Genomic DNA, 23,184 nt, shown 5'->3' on the forward strand with positions numbered 1-23,184 from the left:
GGATTTTATTTCCTGAAAATGTATACGGTGTCAGAACTTCACATTTTGTATACTAGTCTCTGGCTATTAGTATTTTACAGGAACCATCGTTCTTGGTGATGACATATATATATATATTTTTGTGACTTTTTTGTAAACTAAGTGCCGTTTGAACGTTACAATCATTTTTAGAGTTATTGTAATCAATGTGAATATTGTTTTTTCAAATCTGTTCTGAGCCTATAGTGTTTGCTTTGTGCACATGTGTATTGTATATATTCTGTATAGTTACACTGTACTGAAATACTAGCCTGTTTGATATAAGGAAAGTATGTATTGAGTACCATTTTTGCTAGCTTGGTTGTTTAATCTTTTTTAAAAAGGTTTAAACTTTTTTAAAAAAAAAATCTTTAAACTGGCCTTTATTACAATGGTCACAAATAAAGTTTGAAGGGATAGGCAAGGAAAAATTACATTTGAGTGTCTGAATAGAAACATAAGACTAAGATATGGGTTTTTCCTCATTAAAATATCTTAATGCTTTATGGAATAAAACTTCCTGCTGTTGTTATTTAATGTTGGCTGGAAGGAAGAATTGGTAGCATCGGTTAAGGTCAAGTGGATACGAAAAGTCATCAGAATAATGCACTACCTAGGTCAACATCCATGAGTGTGCAGACCAGAGAGCATTGCATTGGACAGCAGCTGTCAGCTTCCTGGGCATAAGGAAGAGCTGCAAGTGCAAAGATTGCACTCACCCCACCCCTAAGATCGACGGAGCCATAGAGGAGCGAGAGAGGCATCAAGTCCCACAGCTATGGAACCCGCTCTTTGCAAAGCTACTTCCTGAGTGGTGGGCTGCATCTTGAGAAGTTACTCTTTATTGATTAGAAACCCATTGGTGACTTTTCAATAATATCTTAGGAGCAGGGAGTAGGAAATAGGGGGAAAGCAGCTCATTGCACAGGTAGCGAGCCTATGAGAGCCTCAAGGAAAGACTTTTACATTCATCTAGAGGTGGGTTTTCACAATAATACTTCAGTCCGAGAAAGTCATTCCATTGACCCAAAGCTACCAGGGTCCCATTAGAGTTATGTTCAGGGAGGAACAGGGTAAAGTGTCAGAAGCACTCGCTGTGGTTCAGTGAGTGTGATGTGTCAATGCTGGTCTTCCAACCCATTCACACTGTTGGGCCCCTCAGTGTAAATAAATGCAAGGTGTATAATTTAAAGTAATTACACCCTGGAGTTGGATTTGCATATGAATTACATTCTAGAAAAAAACCTTTTCAGAGAACGATGCTAAAGGTAATAACCAAAGATACCAATGTCCATGACTGAGAGGGTTAAAATGAATAGTTTGGGCATTATCTCTTGAACAGGAACATTTGTTCTAAATACTAAACTGAGGAAGTTAAAATCTACAAATATACTAAGAATTTAAGTGGAGGGAACATAAATATTAAATTCCAAAAGTTAATTCATGTTTGTATGGATACATTGTTACACAGGTGGGAAAACTAAGATAGGGCATTTCAGCCTAGATAGAAATTTCTTTCCAGCAAACTGATATAGAACTAGAGTCTGAACAGCTCTACAGACAAAGGGAAGGCTGTTTTACTGGTGTCTTAAATTCTGATTGGTTGGCTTGAATTTTCCTACAAAAGATACCTGACGTTTCTGTACCTACCCACTTATAGGTAAGCAGACGAGTTCTGGCAGAGGCCCTGGGTGGGGCTCGCACAGGATCCCACACCCTTCTCACCCTGCCTATGATGGGTAGGAAGGACAGCTGACATTTCTGGTTGCCTTTGTCTGAAAGTCAGTTAATGAGTCTGGCCAGAGAACCTGGAAAATTAGGTGTAGCAACATGGGACATGCACATGGACACACTCCAGGAAAGGCCTCAAATGGACGGCCTCTGATGAATCTTGCCATCTGGAGACTGTTGGAAAAGTTGCTTTAGTAAAAATATTATCGCAACCAAATACATTCTGTAGTCCATTAAAACAAGGGGCTGTGGCAGGTGCGTGCTCTCTGGCATCAACAGTGCACACGGGCCCTGACCGGTTTGGCTCAGTGCATAGAGCGTCACCCTGTGGACTGAAGGGTCCCAGGTTCGATTCCGGTCAAGGGCATGTACCTTGGTTGCGGGCACATCCCCAGTAGGAGGTGTGCAGGAGGCAGCTGGTCGATGTTTCTCTCTCATTGATGTTTCTAACTCTTTATCCCTCTCCTCTGTAAAAATCAAAATATATTTTTTTAAAAAAACAGTGCACACGGTAGGACTTGTGTACATGCTAACTTTTGTCTGAGAACATATGGTGACACTAGTTAATAAAATATAGTTTTCAAGCATACAATTTATACTACATCTGTATATTGTGTGTTCACCACCCCAAATCAAGTCACCTTCCATCGCCATTTATCCCTTTACCCTCTTCTACTTCCTCCCCCAGCCTCATTACCCCCTCCCCCTTTCCCCGCTGGCAATCACCATTCTGTTTTCTGTGTCTAGTAGGTGTTTTTGTTGTTGTTTTTGCTTAATCCCTTCACCTTTTTCATCCAGTCCGTCCTGCCCCCGCCCCCACACACACCTGTCAGACTGCTAAGAACAGAATTCCTTACTGGATGCAAATGAATCTACCTGCAAGATTCATAAAAATTCCTTTTCAGGTGTTCTACAGTTCATCGAGTGCTAGCACTTTTAGTGATGTGGCCTTCAAAGCCCCGCTGAGAGGAGGGAGAGGAGTAAACGCATGGTCCACACAGGGTCCTTCCCACCCGTCATGGAAGGGAGGCAGGTTCTCTTGACCATTAGGCCGCAGGAGGGGATAGAGCCGCTGGCCTTGCCGCTGAGTCCTTCCATGGGCTCAGGATCCCCCTGCACAGCAGTGGGAAGAGAAGCCAGGACCTTGTATCCTCCGGGTGTAGTGTGATTCTTCCTGGGCACTAGCAATTGGAGAGACCCCTGAGAGAAGCAGGTGATGCTGGCGGAAGTGTGGATTAAATAATGCAGACAAATTGGGTTAACAATGGTGGCAGAGTAACTGGATGCTGCACAGACATGCTCCCAGCAACAAACTGGTATTACAGCTAAAATACAGAAAAACTTAATAATTAAGGGAAAACTCTCAGGAGAGAACCCTGACACCCAAGGATCAAAAGTGGAGACTGCATAGAGACTGGTAGGAGGGGCGGAGGCAAAGAAGGGCTGGCCGGGCACACAGACAGCAACTGAAGTCCCAGAGAGATAGCTCAGCTGTGGGTATTGCCACTGAGAACTCTGGGATCTAATCCCCAAGCTGGACCACCCAGCAGAGAGCACCAAAACTGAAGAGGGTACCCACATAACATCGCTGTGAAAAGCAGCGGGGTGCTATCTGCCAGAGTAACAGCTGAAAATTCAGGCACCCTCTTAAAGGGCCAACACACAAAATCCTCTGTGGAGCCCCCCACCTTGTGCTCCCGCAGAGGGAGGGTGAAGTGGACTGGAGCCGTGAGAGCAGAAGCCAGGGCTGGGGGGGACTCGGAGGGATAGAGCTCAGAGGTAGACACCAAGCTTCCTGGGCTGAGTCATTCCCTCACACCGTGGAGGGCATCTTTCCCACACAGACATCTGCCTTGCCTGCAGGGAAGACAGTCGACACACCCTATTGCAGCAGTTCTCAACCTGTGGGTCGCAACCCCTTTGGCGGTCCAACGACCCTTTCACAGGGGTCACCTGAAACCATCCTGCATATCAGATATTTACATTATGATTCATAACAGTAGCAACATTATGAAGTAGCAACGAAAATAATTTTATGGTTGGGTCACAACATGAGGAACTGTATTTAAAGGGCCAGAAGGTTGAGAACCACTGCCCTATTGGAAAACATCTTGCCCTGAGGCCACTTAGATTAAAAATAACAGTTACCCTCCAGGCAGAAGCAACTGCCCCACCCTGTTGAAAAAAAACTCCCACCACATCTGAGGATGATTGCCTGGGAGCAATTCAAGTCAGAATCCTATCAGTCTGTAGGCAGAGGTGGTTTCTGGAGGCTTTGAGTCTGCCTGATCTAGTTAGTTAGAAACAGCCTTTAACACTGTCCTGCATTAGAGATTGAGAGGTGTAGAGGATCTACCTAACACATAGTCAGAAAGCCAAAATGAGGAGACAACCCCCAAATGAAAGAACTAGAGAATTCTCCAGAAGAGATAAATGAAGCAGAGAGAAATTTATCTGAAACAGTTCAGAGTAGTGATGGTAAAAATGCTCAACAGCATGAAAAAAGATATAGTAACTGAAAAAAGAACAGTCTGAGATAAAGAATGACATAACACAACATATTGGGAGGAATACATAGCAGAAGCTGAGAATCGTATCAGTGAATTAGAAGACAGACTTGAAAATATCACTCAGTGAATTAGAAGACAGAGTTGAAAGAAAAAACAAAAAACAGGAGGACAGTTTAAGGAGCTGTGGGACAATGTGAAACATAACTATTAGAATAGCAGGTGTGTCAGAAGAGGCAGAAAGGGAGAAAGGCATAGAGAAGAAATAATGGCAGAAAACTTCCCCTAACCTGGTAAAGGAAGAAGTCACACAAGTTCAGGAGGCACAGAGAACCCCAAACAAGAAGAATCAAACAGGCCCATGCCCAGACACATCATAATTAAAATGCCAAAAATTAAACACAAAGAGTCTTAACGGCAGCAAGAGAAAAGAAAACTGTTACCTACAAAGAAGCTCCCATAGGCTGACACCTGATTTCTCATCAGAAACTCTACAGGCCAGAAGGGAATGGCATCAAGTACTCAAGGTAATGGAAAGCAAGGATCTGAAACCAAGATTACTATATCCAGCAAGGCTATCATTCTAAATAGATGGTCAAATAAAGACCTTCCCAGACCAAAAAAAAAAAAAAAAAAGGCTAAAGAAGTACATCACCACATCACCACCAAGCCAGCATTACAAGCAATGCTAAAGGGATTGCTGTAATGAGAAGAAACAGAGAAACCTAGCCATTCACAATTAAAATGGCAATAAATAAGTATCAATAATAACCCTAAATGTAAATGGACTAAATGCTCCAATCAAAAGGCGTAGGGTAGTTGAATGGATACAAAAACAGGACCCAACTATATGCTGTCTAAAAGAGACTCACCTAAAAACAAAAAACACACAAGATGAGAGTGAAGGGATGGAAAAAAATATCCCATGCAAATGGAAAAGAAAAAAAAGCTGGGGTAGCAATACTCATATCCGACAAAATAGACTTTAAAATGAAGGCCATCACAAGAGACAACAAAAGTCAGTACATAATACTAAAGGGATAGATCCAACAAGAGGATATAACCCTGGTAAACATATATTCACCCAACATAAGAGCACCTCAATATATTTTAAAAACTTCTAGAGGACTTCAATGGAGAGAACAACAATACAGTCATAGTAGAGGACGTTAACACCCCTCTGACTTCCCTGGATAGATCTTCCAGACAAAAAAACTTAACAAGGAAATAGAGACTCTGAAGCAGTGATTCTCAACATTCTAGCCCTTTAAATACAGTTCCTCATGTTGTGACCCAACCATAAAATTATTTTCGTTGCTACTTCATAACTGTAATGTTGCTACTGTTACGAATCGTAAAGTAAATATCTGATATGCAGGATGGTCTTAGGCGACCCCTGTGAAAGGGTCGTTCGACCCCCAAAGGCAGGGGTCCTCAAACTTTTTAAACAGGGGGCCAGTTCACTGTCCCTCAGACCGTTGGAGGGCTGGACTATAGTTTAAAAAAAACTATGAACAAATTTCTATGCACACTGCACATATCTTATTTTGAAGTAAAAAAACAAAACGGGAACAAATACATTATTTGTATTTGCATGTGGCCCGCGGGCCGTAGTTTGAGGACCCTGCCCAAAGGGGTCGCAACCCACAGGTTGAGAACTGCTGCTCTTAAGGGACACACTGGATCAGATGGATTTAATTGACATTTATAGAACATTTCACCCAATGTGGAATATACATTCTTCTCAAGGGCACATTGATCATTTACAAAGATAGACCACATGTTAGGACACAAAACAAGTCTCTACAAGTTCAAGAAGATTGAAATCATATCAAGCATCTTCTCAGATCACAGTGGAATGAAATTAGAAGTCAACTACAGTAAAAACACCCAAAAACATTCAAATGCATGGAGGCTAAATAGCGTGTTATTAAACAATGAATGGGTTACCTACAAGATCAAGAAAGAAATCAAAAACTTCCTGGAAACAAATGAAAATGAACACACAACAACCCAAAATCTCTGGGACACAGCAAAAGCAGTTCTGAGAGGGAAGTTCATAGCACTATAGGCATACCTCAAAAAACAAGAAAAATCAGCAATAAACTATTTAACCCTATGACTTGAACTAAAAAGAGAACAAGAAAAGCCCCGAGTAAGTGGAAGGAAATAATAAAGATTAGAGCAGAAATAACATAGAGTTTAAAAAAACAATACAAAAAAAATTGATAAGCCATTAGCCAGACTCATCAAGAAACAAAGAGAGAGGACCCAAATAAATAAAATCCGAAACAAAAATGGAGGAGTAACCACTGACACCAAAGGAATACAAAGGATTGTAAGAAAATACTATGAACAACTATATGCCAATAATCTGGACAATGTGGATGAAAGAGACAAATTCCTAGAAAGATACAATCTCCCAAAACTGAATCAGGAAGAATATAAAATAAAACTGAATAGGCCAATAACCAGTAATGAAATAAAAGCAGTAATCAAAAACTCCCACCAAACAAAAGCCTAGGTCTGGAAGGCTTCACAGGGGAGTTTTACCAAACATTCAAAGAACTAACACCTATATTCCTCAAACTATTTCAGAAAATCCAAGAGGAAGGAACACTTCCAAACTCTTTTTATGAGGCCAGCATTATCCTAATTCCAAAACCAGATAAGACACTACAAATAAAGAGAATTACAGGCCAATATCCCTGATGAACATAGATGCTAAAAATCCTCAAAATATTAGCAAATCACATCCAGCAATATATTAAAAAGATCATACACCATGATCAAATGGGATTTATTCCAGGGATGTAAGGCTGGTACAATATTCACAAATCAATAAATGTGATACATCACATAAACAAACTGAAAGACAAAAATCACATGATCATATCAATAGATGCAGAAAAAGCATTCGACAAAATCCAATACCCATTTTTGATAAAAACTCTCAGCAAAAACTAAAACCATTTCCCTTAAGAACAGGAACAAGACAGGGATGCTCACTTTCACTACTCCTGTCTGACAAAGTACTGGAAGTATTAGCCATAGCGATCAGACAAGAAGAAGAAATAAAAGGCATCCAAATTATAAAAGAAGTAAAACTGTCATTATTTGCAGATGATATGATATTGTACGTAGAAAACCCCAACAACTCCACCAAAAAACTACTAGACTTAATAAATGAATTTGGCAATGTAGCAGGATACAAAATTAACACCCAGAAATCTATGGCTTTTTTATTCACCAATAATGAACTCACAGAAAGAGAAACAAACAAACAAAAATCCAATTTACCATTGCAACACACAAAAAAATAAGATACCTAGGAATAAACGTAACTAAGGAGGTAAAACCTGTACTTGGAAAACTACAGGATGTTGAAAAAAGAGATAGAGGAAGACATAAACAAATGGAAGAATATACTGTGTTCATGGATTGGTAGAATCAATATCATTAAAATGTCCATACTACCCAAAGCAATCTATAGATTCAATTCAACCCCCATTAAGATACCAATGGAATATTTCACAGACCTAAAACAAACTCTCCAAAAATTCATGTGGAATTAAAAAAAGACCCCGATAGCAGCAGCAATCCTGAGAAAGGAGAACAAAGTTGGAGGGATCACAATACCAGATATCAAGCTATATTACAAAGCCACTGTTCTCAAAATTGCCTGGTACTGGCACAAGAACAGACATATAGACCAATGGAACAGAACAGAGAACCCAGAAGTTGACCCAAGCCATTATGCTCAATTAATATTTGACAAAGGAGGCAAGAGCATACAATGAAGTCAAGATAGTCTCTTCAATAAATGATGTTGGGAAAATTGAACAGATACATGCAAAAAAAAAAAATGAAACTAGACCATCAACTTACACCATACACAAAAATAAACTCAAAATGGATAAAGGACTTAAATAGAAGATGAGAAACCATAAAAATCTTAGAAGAAGCCATAGGCAGCAAAATATCAGACATATGTCATAGCAATATCTTTACTGATACAGTTCCTAAAGCAATGGAAACTAAGGAGAAAATAAATTAGACTACATTAAAATAAAAAGCTTCTGCACAGCAAAAGAAACCATCAATAAAACAACAAGAAAGCCCTCTGCATGGGAGAATATTTGCCAATGTTATCTCTGATAAGGGTTTAATCTCCAAAATTTACAGGGAACTCATACAACTCAACAAAGGGAAGATAAACAATCCATCAAAAAATGGGCAAAGGACCTAAATAGACACTTTCGAAAGAGGACATACAGAAAGCCAAGAGACATGAAAACATGCTCAAAGTCACTAATCATCCGAGAGATGCAAATCAAAACAACAATGAGGTACCATCTCACACCTGTCAGAATGGCTCTATCATCAACAAATCAACAAACAACAAGTGCTGGCAAGGATGCAGAGAAAAAGGAACCCTCGTGCACTGCTGGTGGGAATGCAGACTCCTGCAACCACTGTGGACAGTATGGAGTTTCCTCAAAAAATTAAAAACAGAGCTCCCATTTGGCCCAGTGATCCCACTTCTAGGAATATATCCCAAGAAATCAGAAACACCAATCAGAAAGGATATATGCACCCCTATGTTCATAGAAGCACAATTTACAATAGCTAAGATTTGGAAACAGCCTAAGTGCCATCAGCAGATGAGTGTATTAAAAAACAGTGGTACATCTATGCAATGGAATACTACGCTGCTGTAAAAAAGAAGAAATTCTCAACATTTGCAACAGCATGGATGGACCTGGAGAGCATTATACTAAGCAAAATAAGTCATTCAGAGAAAGATAAATACCACATGATCTCACTCATTTGTGGAATATAATGAACAACATAAACTGATGAACAAAAATATTTTAAAATAGAAGTCATCTTGTTATTTGCAGATTTCTAACATTTCCTACAACTTTTGTGACATGATACTATGTTAGTACAGTTTTGGTAATATTATATTTAGAATCTTTTTTCCTTGGAAAAAAATATAATAATGCAGACGAGTGGTTTTGTCTCTTACGCCAGGATCTAGTTCTCTAGAGTAAGGGGTTACCTTACAATGTAAAAAAATTGCATATGGCCTTGCTCTAAAGATGTGGACTGGTCATGTGCTCTTACCTGGTTACCTCCACTTGGCTCTCTTGATAACATTTTGAATACTTTCCCCCTCCTACTGCTGGTCACTGAATTCAAACCTGTGTTTCCGGCCTAGCAAAACCAGCCCCCTGGCTGCCCTTCCCTCTACAGCTGGGCCCCTCTAGACTGCCCCTCACATGCTGCCAGTCAGCTCTCCACGCAGGCCTCTGCCCTTCCTAATTCTGCCTGCTCCCTCCCCAAGGCCCTCCCAGCCCGCTCTGCCTGCTCTCACAGTTGCATCCACACAGGTTGCATCACCTCAGGAACCCACCCCTCAGTCCCCACTCCCTCCCAGTTTGGGCTTAAGGTCCTCCAATCGGTCCTCATGCAGATTTTGTTGAGCTCCAAACCAGTTCTCAGTCACTGTCTTGTAAGTCTGCCTCCTGAGAATTCAATGAATTGCATGCGAAATGCAACGTGCACAGTAACTAACTTTGCTCCTGCTCGGGCTCTCCCTCGCCTGACAGCTCCCGGCATCAGGGACTGTCTTACTGTGTCTCCCCCGCAGTGCCTGGCACACAGAACTCCGAACACCAGAGTGAGTGGACATTACCGAGCAGTGGTCATCGGCTGTTTACCATAATGCTCAGGGACTTGCCCAGGGACCTTAGGACAGAACATACAAAACTCTCATCACATCACCCCTGGATTTGCCTCAACTCTTCTTCCTGTATATCCGAGTCTTACTCATTTTTAAATGAGGGTCGTAAATACCAGGCTATGTGGGGTTATGAATGAGCATTAACTTTAATCCTCAGAACAACCGCCATCGCCTGGCCACAATTTCCCCAAATTTCCCTCTGGAAGTCTGGTCCTGCCCTGTTCTTCCCTTCGTCTGGTTCCCCACCAGGCTGGGGTTTCCTATTAGGTTCTGATAGCATCCTATACTTCTTTTTTAAAAAAATATATTTTATTGATTTTTTTACAGAGAGGAAGGGAGAGGGATAGAGAGTTAGGAACATCGATGAGAGAGAAACATCGATCAGCTGCCTCCTGCACACCCCCTACTGGGGATGTGCCCACAACCAAGGTACATGCCCTTGACCTGAATCGAACCTGGGACCCTTGAGTCCGCAGGCCGACGCTCTATCCACTGAGCCAAACCGGTCAGGGCAGCATCCTATACTTCTATTACATTGGTATCGATTATTTAGCATCAGCTGGACCAAACTCCATTTGATTAAGTTCCATTAGGGCAAGCTGTCCTCAGACCCGAGCTGCTTGAATGAATCAATCATCTGTGACCTTAGGAGCTTATGGTTTCTGAATAAAAAAGAATTGTAGAAATAAAACTAATATAGAAATAACTGCCACGGAAGAACATGATTTATGGAGGGCCAGGGGGGAAGGGGAGCGTGACCCCTGGCCTGCCTGGAGCAGGGGCCCACGGGCAGAGACGGGGGCGGGGGGGGGGGGGGGAGGGAGGCGGCCACACCAGGAGCAGCACTGAGCACGGGGCAGAGGGACCAGGGGATGAAGGAGCTTAGTTTGCTGGATCCCTGGGGGGAGGCAGGGAGGGACATGTGAGAGTCGGCTGGACCCAGATCGGAGGGGGCCTGGAGAAGAGGAACGGAGTTTGGTGGGACACAACCATCGCCCACGTTCAGGCAGAGGAACAACTCCATCAGCGCTCGCTCTAGGGAGATTGAGAACAAGTGTAGAGGAGACTGGAGAGAAGGCATGCGACTGAGCTGAGATCTCATTGCTCCCATTGACTCAGTGGTTCAGGCAAGAGCCCGAAGCAGAGCCAGAGGGCGGGTGAGAGGTGAGCCTGCCACCCCAAGACCCGGTCTCCTGTCTAAACAGCGGACAATGTCTGCTCTACAGGGCCTATCGGTGCTACTCGACCTATCAAATCCTTAGGCAACGTCCCTTCGTGTTTGAGGAGAAAACTGTGTCCTGGAGAAAACAGGGTCAGAAGTGGGCAAGTGTGAGCCAGGTTCCAGAGCTGAGCTCACAGGGAGGCTGAAGAGAGACACCCCTCCCCCCCCAGTCATGCAAATAAACTTGCTTAGCTGGGTGGCCCTTCCTAGCAGCTCTCAGCTTCTACCAAACAGGGTGGTGGGGGTGGGAGTTCCAAGGACATTTCTCACGTCCCAACGCCCTGCTTACCATCCCTCCCGCCTCAACGAGCAGCTGCAGGTGTGGATTCTTTTGAAAGCCAAGCTCCTTCTCCCTATCCAGGTCTTTGGCTGATGGGAGTTGAAAATGCCATTTCAAAGACCTGCACGCATCCAGTCCCAGCGCTCCCTTTTCCGCGGGGGGTGACCACACACCTACATACATGTGCACCGAGCCCAGAGCTGCACATGCACCGTCAGCACGGAACCGGCCTTCACCCAGGAAACACGAGTGGCGTTGGTAGGGCAGTTTCTTTTGCCCATGAACGTCCCGGCAGGTGAGCAGATAGGCGTCAGCTGCCCTGGAAAGTTTGATTGAGTGGCTTTTAAAGAAACGGAGCGAGGAAGGCCCGTGCAAGGGCTGAGGTTTCCACAGGAAACTGTGCATATTCGTGGAAAAACGAAGCACGATTCACCCTAAGTGCCCAGTGTGTGCCAGGTACATCACGCATAACCTCTCTCCAGAGCCGGGCTTTCCCATCATCCCTGCGTCCCACGGCACACGTGATACCTGTGAGAATTCAGGTCCTAGGAGAGCATGGGCCAGAGTAGCCTTGGGGGAGACGTTAACTTCCCCTCGCACATTGTAAGTGCCCCCACACATACAAATATACGTACCCATATACCTATACACATAGATCCACACACAGCCCTCCCTCTGTATCCGCGGGGACGGGTTCCAGGCCCCCCATGGATGCTCAATAAAATGTATTTGCCTATAACCTACGCACATCCTCCCATAAACTCTAAAACAGCTCTATAAAATACCTAATACCATGGTACATGCTACGTCAATCGTTGTGCCGTGTTGTTTAGTGAATAAAGACAAGAAAAAAGTCCGTACATCTTCAGTACAGGTGCAAACAAACACCCAACCACCGCCGGCTACCTACACCGTACACGTCAGCAACAGCGTAACTTTTCAGGGTATTTTTGACCGAGGTTGGTTGAACCTGGCCATGCAGAACCGGTGGATTCGGAGGGCTATGTCTGTACATACACACAACTTCTCTCAATGAAAAGCAGGAATATCTGAAGAAATGTGTGCTCTCTCCTTCGGTGGGAGGGCACCCCTGTAGCTCAGAGCCCCCCCCCCACCCCCGCCCGCTGTCACTGCAGTCCTACTGGGTAGCCCAGGCCACCCAAGAGCCCGCTCCCTGCCCACCACCAGATCCTCCCTGTGGGGTGGGCCTGAGCTCCACCCCTGGATTACCTGGGAGCGGAAGCCTGCCATGTTCAGTGGATGAGGGGCCGCCGTCCCCCTTCTCACACTCCTCTCCCCGCTGTCAGCAGCGCCCGCCATCCCAGAGCCGGACTAAATGCCTGGCTCTGTTCACAGGCGCCAGGTGTGGGCGTTTGCCCCGATTTGCCGATTCTCACCTGGACCCTCTCACTCACGGCCATGGGTCATTGGGCGAGCATCAGCTCCCGTGTGGGTGGGTTTTCCAGCTCTGCACCAGGAAGTGAAGGAGGGTGGTGGGTGGAGGTGGAAGGGATGAGCAGAGCCAAGAACCAAGGAAAAATCGAGCAACTCCCCAGTTTTGCCCAGCAACCTCCCCACCCCACCTCCATCCGGTCTCCAATGGGAATCCGATGCCTCGTCAAGGCCCAGCCAGCCCAACACTCAGCACCTCAGCTCCTACACCTGGAGCCGGGCCTCCGCCTGCTTCTCCCCACGCACCATTCCGAGCAGCCTGTGCAACCATTTGAATAAGTTGTAGAACCTGTTTTCAGTGTAGACCTGCACGTTTGGTCCTGGTTTCCCGGGAATTGGAACGCAGTCCCGTGAACAACCTACGTACAGAGCAGAAGAGGTTCGCCAGGCCCGAGGACGAGGGAAAGCCCCGGGGAGGTCCAGGCTGAATGTATTTCAGACTCAGTCCCAGAGAATGTCAATCTAGGGGACAGGAACCCCTGGTAACAAAAATGCTCACCTTTCCAGAGCCCCAAACTCATCTTTTTTCTTTTTAATTATTATTTTTAATATGTTTTTATTGATTTTAGAGAGAGAGGGGGGGGAGGGGAGGGAGAGAGAGAGAAACACCAATGTGAGAGTGCATTAATCAGCTGCCTCAGGCACGCCCTCCACTGGGGATCAGGCCTGCAACCTGACCAGGCATGTGCCCTGACCAGGAATCGAACCAGCAACCTCTTGGTGCATAGGACGACACTCATCCTACTGGGCCACACTGGCCAGGGCCCCAAACTCATCTTTTAATAGCTGGGCATTCTTTGTATGAAACATCAGTCCTACTCCCTGCCTTTTTAAGGTTCTCATCTTCCCTCCTGTGACAGATGGCACCGGACGGAGGGCACTGTGTGTGGTGTCAGGACACTTGGAGTCCAGCTCCTGAGCAAGCCACTTAACTTCCCGAAGCCTCACTCCCCTCCTGGACTTATTCCAGGATCCTCGCTGTGCCCGGGTGCCCAGCACAGTTGGAAGTCCGTAAATGAGGAGGGGTGAGCCCTAACCGGTTTGGCGGCTCAGTGGATAGAGCATCGGCCTTCAAGGGTCCCAGGTTTGATTCAGGTCAAGGGCATGTACTTTGGTTGCAGGCACATCCCCAGTGGGGAGTGTGCAGGAGGCAGCTGATCGATGTTTCTCTCTCATCGATGTTTCTAACTCTCTATCCCTCTCCCTTCCTCTCTGTAAAAAATCAATAAAATACAGTGGGGCCTTGACTTACGAGTTTAATTCGTTCTGAGACCGAGCTCGTTAAGGAGCTCGTTAAGGAGCTCATTAACTCAAATTACTCTATCAACTCAATGCAAAAAATCAGCCGAGAGACAGCTGGTATCTCAAAAAACTCGTTAGTCGGGACACTCATAAGACAAGGCCCCACTGTATATTTTTTAAAAAATGAGGAGGAATGAGCGTGCAGGCGGCATGTGGGGTCAGAACGAGGGCAGTCTGTTTATCAGCTCAGAGTTGATCTAAAAAAGTATAATGTGAGTCTCAATAGACTTCCTGCCTCCATCAGCTTCATTCTCTATCATGAAGAAACGCCTCATTGTGAGCTGTTTAGGGCGACTGTGATGGGAACTTGGCGGGAAACTGACAGCGGAGAAAGCCCAAGCGGTTACGTTATTTAACCTCGGAGATAAGAGCTTTGGGGATGTGAATGTTCAGACATGAAACGGGATGAAGTCCATGCTTTGGAACGAGGGTCTGTTGGCTTCTGGGGCCTCCACACTTCTAAGAAAAGAGAAGTCAATGCTGGTTCCCCAGGTGGTGACCACGGCCGGGAAGATCCTGGCCTCGCAGACCTGTCCCAGCCCAGGACGCTGCAGGGGTCCTGCGCGCACAGACCCGCTATCCTCTCCAGGGCACATGGTGAGGCCGGGCTCCACGCAGGCTGACTTCTCCCCTGGGTGCCGCAGCCCACTGCCCCGCTGCCTGTGCCCACACCTCGGGCGAGGGGCCAGGAACCTGCCGCTTCCACACGAGGGAACACGGCTTCTTCCTCTGTGCGCCCAGGACTCACCATAAACTGGGTGGGAGGGGGCCGTGGAGAGGGGCGAGCTGCCCCAAACTTCCCCTGGACACCAGCTGCTTAGTTCATGAATGAGACGCAGTGTGTGAGCGCCCCCTACTGCTCGCACCTAGAATTGAGCCCCAGCGCAGGGACTCAAAGTAATCTTTGCCTTTAAATCCAAACTTACAAAATACGTTTGTAAACCAAATTAAAAGGCTTTCGTTTAAAATACATACTCGATGAAGCAGCTCAAACTGTTAGCCACTCTTTTTTAAAATATATTTTTATTGATTTCAGAGAGGAAGGGAGAGGGAGAGTTAGAAACATCAATGATGAGAAAGAATCATTGATTGGCTGCCTCCTGTACACCCCCTACTGGGGAATCGCCTGCAACCCCGCCTGTGCCCTTGACTGGAATCGAACTTGAGACCCTTCTGTCCGCAGGCTGACGCTCTATCCACTGAGCCAAACCAGCTAGGGCCACTCATTCATTTTTGGACTAGAACAGGGCGGACTTGTCTTTTCAGCTCTGATGCTACATCCCCCTGGGTCCCAGTGAACAGCCTGGTCACTGGGGAGTGAGACAGAGGCCTCCTGCCCTCGGGTTCCCTTTGGGGATCTTCTCCTGGTCTGGGAATCTGAGCGGAGGGGACTCCTCCAGGCTCCGCAGGACTCTCCTCCTTTTCCACTCACTGCTCCAGGCCAAGGTGCCCCCATCTCTGTTGGCCCCTGTTCCCTTCACCTCCAGCTTCGCCCACAGCCAGCCAGCGGTCAGCAGACATGGATGGCAGAGGAAGGCAAGGGGCAGCGCTGACCCTTCGGGTCCAGGTCAGAACGTGTTGTTCCTCTGCTCACCGCCAAGACCTCCCGTCCACACTGGCCCGGGCAGAGGAACAGGAGGAAGACGGTTGGCCCCTGAGGAAGGGAAATGCCTGGGGCTGCCAGGGGGAGCCAAGGAAATGGGGGAGGGAATGATTTTTGAAATGCTGAAGGAGCCATTTCGGAGGCCAGCTAGTGGAAGAGCATTTTGGCCTTTTCCTTGTGGCCTGAGCCAGTGAGTTTATTCCAGGCAGGAGAGGGCCTGGCCCAGCATCCCAGGGCCCCCGGTGGCTTCCAGAGGCAGCACAGGACTCAGTGTAGCAGCTGGTTTGCATCCTTCCTCCTCTTACGAAGGAATCTTGGGCAAGGCACCTGGCTACCCTGCTGGGTGTTCCTGGTTATGCACCACGGAGGCGCCGATGACCCCCCAGGGTCCCACCAGCGCAGACACCCAGTGGGAGCCATGGAGATAACCCGGAACACCATCGGGCAGAGGCACAGACCGAGGGGTGCAGCGAGTTCCTGCCGCTACAAGCCTGTCTGTGCTCTCGCAGCGTTGGGGCGGGGACCCACATACCTCCAGCGCAGGTTGGGAGTTCTTTCACCTGCGAAGTTGAATGCGGCATTCTTCCAGGTCTAACAGGGAGCCTCGGGCGGCTGTCATCCCAGGAAATACTTCCCACTGAGCAACTGGAGGATTGTGGGAAAGTCCCTGTGCATCTGAAAAGGCCCCTCTCCCTGCACTCAGCCCAGACAGGCGGCCCTGTGACCTCAGGCCCTGTGACCTCACACGGACTAAGGGACTAGGAATGTGAACTCTCCCCAGCCCTGGACCTGCTTTCTTTCTTTCTCTCTTTCGTTCTTTCTTTCTTTTTAATTGATTTTTATTTTACTTACATTTTTTATTGATTTCAGAGAGGGAGAGGGAGAGAGAGAGATGGAAACATCAATGATGAGGATCATTGATTGGCTGCCTCCTGCATGCCCCACAATGGGAATTGATTGAGCCTAAAACCCAGGCATGTGCCCTGACCAGGAATCGAACCCGCCACTATTTAGGGTACAGGATGATGCTGCAACCAACTGAGCTACCCGGCCGGGACCAGGACCTGCTTCTAGGTGTCCGCCTGGTCCGGGCCTGATGAGCCGGTAGCAGCCCCACATCCTACATCGATTGCCCTTCCCCGTCACAAGTGGCACAGAGGGCCCACGACAAAGACTCCTCATCCATTCCTCTGGTTTCTGTAAACAAGTTTGTCACCAGGTCTCCCCAACAGTCACATGTTCCAAACACATATTTCCATTTTTCTAGTCTGTTTCTGGGCATTATTCCTGTCCTATCAGGTATTTCATATTAGATTATGAAATTCAAAGGTGTCTGATGCCCTTTGATTCTGTGGACTGTTCTCTGAAGGTACTGCCATGTGAAGAGATCGAGAGTCACCTGGCCAGTGTGGCTCAGTGGTTGAGCATCAACCTACGAACCAGGAGGTCATGGTTCCATTCCTGGTCAGGGCACATGCCCAGGTTGCAGGCTCAGTCCCCAGTAGAGGGCGTGCAGGAGACAGCCCATCAATGATTCTCTCATCATTGATGTTTTTATCTCCCTCTCCCTTTCCCTTCCTCTCTGAAATCAATAAAAAATAAAAAAATTAAGAGGTCGAGAGACTTACTGGACCTGGTCCCTATCCTCCCCAACACACACACACACACACACACACACTCCACCGTGTTCTTGTAGCTCTTTGGAAAAGCGCAGGCCGAGGATGCAAGAACGCCCTTTTTGAGTTAAACGAGTCCACATGCAGTTCCAGGGGAGGGGTCTGGCTCAGAGACTGTTATTCTCCATCTCAGGGGCGTGGGCAGGGAAATGGTGACACGTCCAAGGTGAAGGACACATGCAGTGGAGTAAGCACAGCGCCAGGCGAGAGGGAAAGTGTGGTCGGCATCCCAGGAAAATACACACACCCTCCCTCTGGGAGCGGCTGTGGAAGAAACAGACAGTTTCTTTTAATTTTTTAAAAATATATTTTTATTGATTTCAGAGAGGAAGGAAGAGGGAGAGATGGAAACATCAATGACGGGAGAGAACCAAGGGAAGAACAATACTTAAAAATCGGTCCTTTTCCTCCTCCTCCGCGGGAAACAGCTCTGGGCGTGACTTCAGGGAACAATGAGGGGAGGGGCGAGGACAGAAGGGCGCCTCGGAGCTGCCCACACAGGACGCTGGAACTGGGGAACAGGGAAGGGGGGGGAAGCAGGAAGAGGTAATAGAACTCCTTGAAGTCCGAAGAGTTAGGGCTCCATCCAGTATCGTGTCATCTCTGGAGGCAGAATAGGCAACAAGGCGATGTGCCAACGCTGCTCTGAGGATCGGAGCTGCTCTTTCTTCTGCATCTTTCCTGGGAAGGGGGTGGGGCACCTGAACACAAAGGTGCTATAGACAGGCCTCCCCTTGTGCTCAGCGGTGCCAGGCCCCGCTCACTCCTCTCCCCGATGTGCTGCTGCAGCTCCCTCTCCTCTCCTGGCCCTGGCACGGCTCAGAAGGGCGCCTCCGAGGAGAGCCAGGCCGATCCCTGGCTGCCAGCTGGGTCGCAGGAGCCTGTGCCCCCGCACAGACGCGGAGGGAAGACCAGGGCACAAACCTGTGGGCATCTTCCCTCCCTGCCGTCGAGGCCAATGCCTGTCCCGTGAAAGAGGCTTGAGCCGTCTTCCAGGCAATCCCCGCGCATAGCAGGAGGCAATAAACATTCACGCTCCTGCTTTGGGGATTAGCCTCATCTTTCTCTGTGTTATCTGGTGGCTTTCCAGACTCCCTTCCTCATTGTCACCCTGAAGAATCCCAGCCCGGTGACCAGGGCCTGACCTGAGAGCAGTTACCCGCCACCTCTCCCAGGGGAAGGGGCCTGCAGACCCCCCAGAGCCCACACCACAGGGCCGCAGCTAGGGGGTCGGAAGAAGTCATTTCCACCTCCCAGCTGACTGCAGGCCGCACTCCACCCCATCAGACCCTTCACAGGCTTTGCTCCTGCCCCGTTCACACCCTGTGGCCCCCTTAGGGTCCCCAGAGATGCCAAGAGATGCCTCCTGTGTAAGGCTGCAGGATGAGCTACACCGTTTATGGGGCCTGTACAAAATGAAAATGCAGGGCCTCTTGTTCAAAAATTAAGCATTTGCCCAGCCGGTGTGGCTCAGTGGTTGAGCACTGACCTATGAACCAGGAGGTCATGGTTCGATTCCCCATCAGAGCACATGCCCGGGTTGCTGGCTCCATCCCCAGTGTGGGGTGTGCAGGAGGCAGCCAACCAATGATTCTCTCTCATCATTGATGCTTCTATCTCTCTCTCCCTCCCCCTTCCTCTCTGAAATCAATAAAACATATTTTAAAAAAAAGAACTCCCAAAGCCCTCCCTAGGTCCTTGACACTGTCCCTCTGGGTCACCCCAAGCAAGGAGAACATCTATAAGAATAAAAGCGTAATATGCTAATTAGACCAGACATCCTTCCGGATGTCCTTCTGGACAACCTTCTGGATGAAGCCAGGGCTGCAAGGGAAGCTCGGGTCCCAGGTGCCTGCTGGTGGCCAGAGAGAAGCCCAGGTCCCAGGTTCCAGAGGGAAGCTGGTGCCGGCAGCTGGGGGAAAGAAGGCCTACTCTTGCACGAATTTTGTGCATCGGGGCTCTAGTTTTAAATAATTAAGTAAAACTCAAAGGATTATGGATGGACTAGAGAGGTGAGAGCCTGTAAACAAGGCAGCACGACTCCTCCAAGGTCGCAGGACCCCTCATGCCTGCATGTGTAAGCATGCCCACGCACACACATGTAAGCACGCACACACATGTGTAAGCACACACACATGTAAGCACATGCACATGCACCGTGTATGTAACCACCTCCCCGCCTAATGGAAAGTTCTACTTCCCCCTTTCTTTCTGAGACAAAGCAGGGCACCAGGCCCTGTTCTCGGAAGCTACAGGTACGAGCAGAAACCCAGCCTTGCTGGCCAGGGAAGGCCCTGAGCCCTGTGGCCCCCACTCTCAGCCTGGTCCAGGGTCAGCACTGCAGTGAGAACAAAAATACTTAAAAAGAAATAAAGTATTTTACTCAAACACACAAACACACTCTGAGCCCCAGCTGGGAGCTGGTAGAACAGTTCGAGTCGTAGACCTGTCTGTCGTCCAGGGTCCTCCGGGCCCGGCTTCCTGAAGAGCGTGTCCCCAGGAGCCACAGCGCCCAGCCCCTCTCCGGGGCAGCATGGGGGCTGGGCCTGGATCAGAGGCGAGGAAGCCGATGACCAGGGACGGGCCCGGCTCCCTCGGGCTGGAGGGACCGGCTGCGGTCTCAGGCCTCTGCTCCAGGTCAGCGCCGGCATCCTCCTCTCCCCACCTCCCAGCCCCACTTCGGAGATTGAGGGAGGTGAGAGGCTCTGCTGGCTGGTCCTCCATCTCCAGAGTCCTGGGGATTCAGCTCAGTCTGTGGGGGGCCTGAGGCAGGGGTGCAGGTAGCGACCGGTGCTCAGCCCGCAGGGGTGCACGTTGGGGTGACCAGTGGATGGCCCCTGCCTCTACACCCCAGTCTGCTCTTTAATCCAGTCCCGAAAAATCGGGAGCCTCGTGTACACGCCTGGCTTGTCCCTCTGAGCGCAGCCTTCGCCCCAGCTCACCACGCCGGCCTGGAAGATCCGCCCATCCGCCTCCACGCTGGACAGGGGGCCCCCGGAATCGCCCTGAGGAGAGACAAGTCCTGAGTGTCCTGCCCACCTTCCCAGGCCCACCCCGCCCGGCGCCCAGCACCCACCTGGCAGGCGTCCACGCCCCCGCTCAGGTAGCCCACGCACATCATGCGCGGGGTGATCTGCTGAGGCAACAGCTTCTCGCAGGTCGTCTGGTTGATGATGCGGATCTCGCCCTTCTGCAGGATCAGCACCACGGTGCCTGGCGAGAGGGCAGGGCGGGCTGAGCTGGGTGGGCAGGCGGGCTCCTGGGGCCGCGCCACATGGGGACGGCACCCTCCAAGGTGCTCCCGTAGCAGTAACTAGACTAACAACATTCTGGACACAACCCAAGCCTGAGGCGGACAAACGGCTAAGTAACTGATGACGCATCTGCCGTGGGAGATTGTGCAGCCACGTAAGCCATTAGGTGGCAGGCCCCAAAAGACCCCCTATACAACACGGAACAGCTGTGAGAATAAGGAACAGAAAGCGGCCCTGGCAGTTTGCTCAGTGGTTAGAGCGCTGGCCCTTGGACCGAAGGGTCGCGGGTTCGATTCCCAGTCAAGGGCATGTACCTTGGTTGCAGGTTCCCCAGGTAGGAGTGCATGTGGGAGGCAACCAATCGATGTGTCTCTTTCACATCGATATTTCTCTCTCTCTCTCTCCTCCTCTCCCCTCCCTTCCACTCTCTCTAGAAATCAATGGGGAAAATATCCTCAGGTGAGGATTAAAAAAAAAAAGGAGGAAGAAAGCACCATAAAATGCCTTAAGTCAGGTTATTTTTCTTTCCTCTCCATAGTCTACAGATTCCAGCAGTTAGTATAGCAGATCAGAACCGAGTGCTTCAATACAACATTTACCAATTGAGGGCCCTCATGGAGGCGGAAGGAGAGAGGAGGCCAGGCTCCCACCACTGGTCCCCGATACAGGCACCGCTCCACAGGCCCCTAAATCACACTGTTTCCACACAGTGCTCTTATGTTCACTGACACCCTTTATCTTCATTTTACAGGCGAATTAACAGGCTCAGAGTTTAAGCAACTCGCCAAAGTCATGCAACCAGGATGCCCATCCAAAGCCCGGCCTCCCAGTCCTCTAAACCTCCCCCCCCCAAAAAACCCTCCCCTCACTCTGGACAGTCAGGTCCTACCAGGGGAGGGAGGCGGGGCAGGCCAGCTCACCTCCCTCGTAGGTGTGGCCCCAGCCGGTGACCCAGATGGCCTTGCCCGTGGGGAAGTCGTGCGAGGTGTCGGGCAGGCAGATGGGCCGCACGGTGTTGCTGTACTCGACCGGCCGCTCCAGCTCCAGCAGCGCGATGTCGTAGTCGAAGGTGAAGTCGTTGAAGGAAGGGTGGGTGATGATGCGCTTCAGGCCGCGCTCCTGCACCCCCGAGACGCTGCGCTTGCTCTGGTCGTGTAGGCCCAGGAAGGCCTTCCACATGGTGTGGTCGGAGTACCTGCAGAGGGAGCCAGAGAGCACCCCGTGAGCCACCTGCCACTCACCTGCCCCTCACCTGTCACACACTGTGAGGGGAGTGTGGCTCCTGCTTGGTCACCGCCCTCAACTGGAAACTACTAGGTGCCTCCTACCACCTCACTCAACCCCCAATCCCTCTTTTAATTCATTTGTATCTGTTTACCAAAAAATACCTTATTATATCTTACTAATCTCATCTTTCACAGAAGGAATAACACAGAACTCAGTCCAAATGCTTTTCTAATACAGTGGCGTCTACTCTAGGTACCAATAGAATTGAAAAATGCATTGAACTTGACCTATCGGGTTTGCTGCTGGTAGCAGGATCGCGGTAGCAATTCTGGAAGTGTCTCGTGTATACTAGAGGGCTGAACACATAAGGACAAGACACTGATGTTGGGGGTCAAATTCTGACGTGGGAAAAGGGGGCCACAAATCAGGGGGGGCAGAGGAAGAGCCCTGTGCTGCTGACACACAAGGTAGCAGTACACACTTCTGATTTTTCCACAAACGCACCCTAAAAGCAGTAACATCCCCAATACCAGCCAGAACTTGGTTTCTAAATATCCTTCTCCATTCAAAGGAATCAAGGCTCCTTGGAGAAATGGCTGTTTTCCAGTCTGGAGCAAGGAAACAATAAAGCCAGCCTAGACCGTGTATTTAACGGAAGTGAGTGGGGTCTCAAACAACGATGAGCCAGCAGGGCAAGGCGCTCACGGGCCAAACTCAGGATCCTCTGAACACACACATACACAACAGGCTTCGTTACTGCACACGCTGAATAACAGAGAAGGGGGAACGGAAACCCATGAGTTCATCCTGAGTCTAAAAAATCATTCCAAAAAATTAATGAGGAGGAGGAAAGGTATTCTTTACAGAAAAACCAGCTAATAAATACAGAAGAAAGGGTGGATGATAAATCGCATTTTGCACCCACCACAGCAGTAACCAACACATGCAAGAATCATTGAGGAGCCCGGCTAGCGTGGTTCAGTGGTTGAGCATCAACCTATGAATCAGAAGGTCACCGTTCAACTCCCGGTCAGGGCACATGCCCGGGTTGCAGGCTCAATCCCCAGTGTGGGGCGTGCAGGAGGCAGCCGGTCAATGTTTCTCTCTCATCATTGATGTTTCTATCTCTCTCTCCCTCTCCCTTCCTCTCTGAAATCAATAAT

General features: G+C 48.6%; 1 protein-coding gene across 1 annotated transcript in view; it reads right to left on the bottom strand.

Moving 5' to 3' along the window:
- Positions 1–19,899: 19,899 nt before the first annotated feature.
- ST14 (suppression of tumorigenicity 14) overlaps positions 19,900–23,184 on the bottom strand; it is a 36,637-nt gene continuing 33,352 nt past the window's right edge. The window contains 3 exon segments of the mRNA XM_006098241.3: positions 19,900–20,545; positions 20,617–20,753; positions 21,715–21,989. Coding sequence (XP_006098303.1) covers positions 20,384–20,545; positions 20,617–20,753; positions 21,715–21,989 — 574 coding nt within the window. The 3' untranslated portion in view covers positions 19,900–20,383.

This window comes from Myotis lucifugus, unplaced genomic scaffold (assembly GCF_000147115.1).
Source record: "Myotis lucifugus unplaced genomic scaffold, Myoluc2.0 scaffold_225, whole genome shotgun sequence".
NCBI lineage: Eukaryota > Metazoa > Chordata > Mammalia > Chiroptera > Vespertilionidae > Myotis > Myotis lucifugus.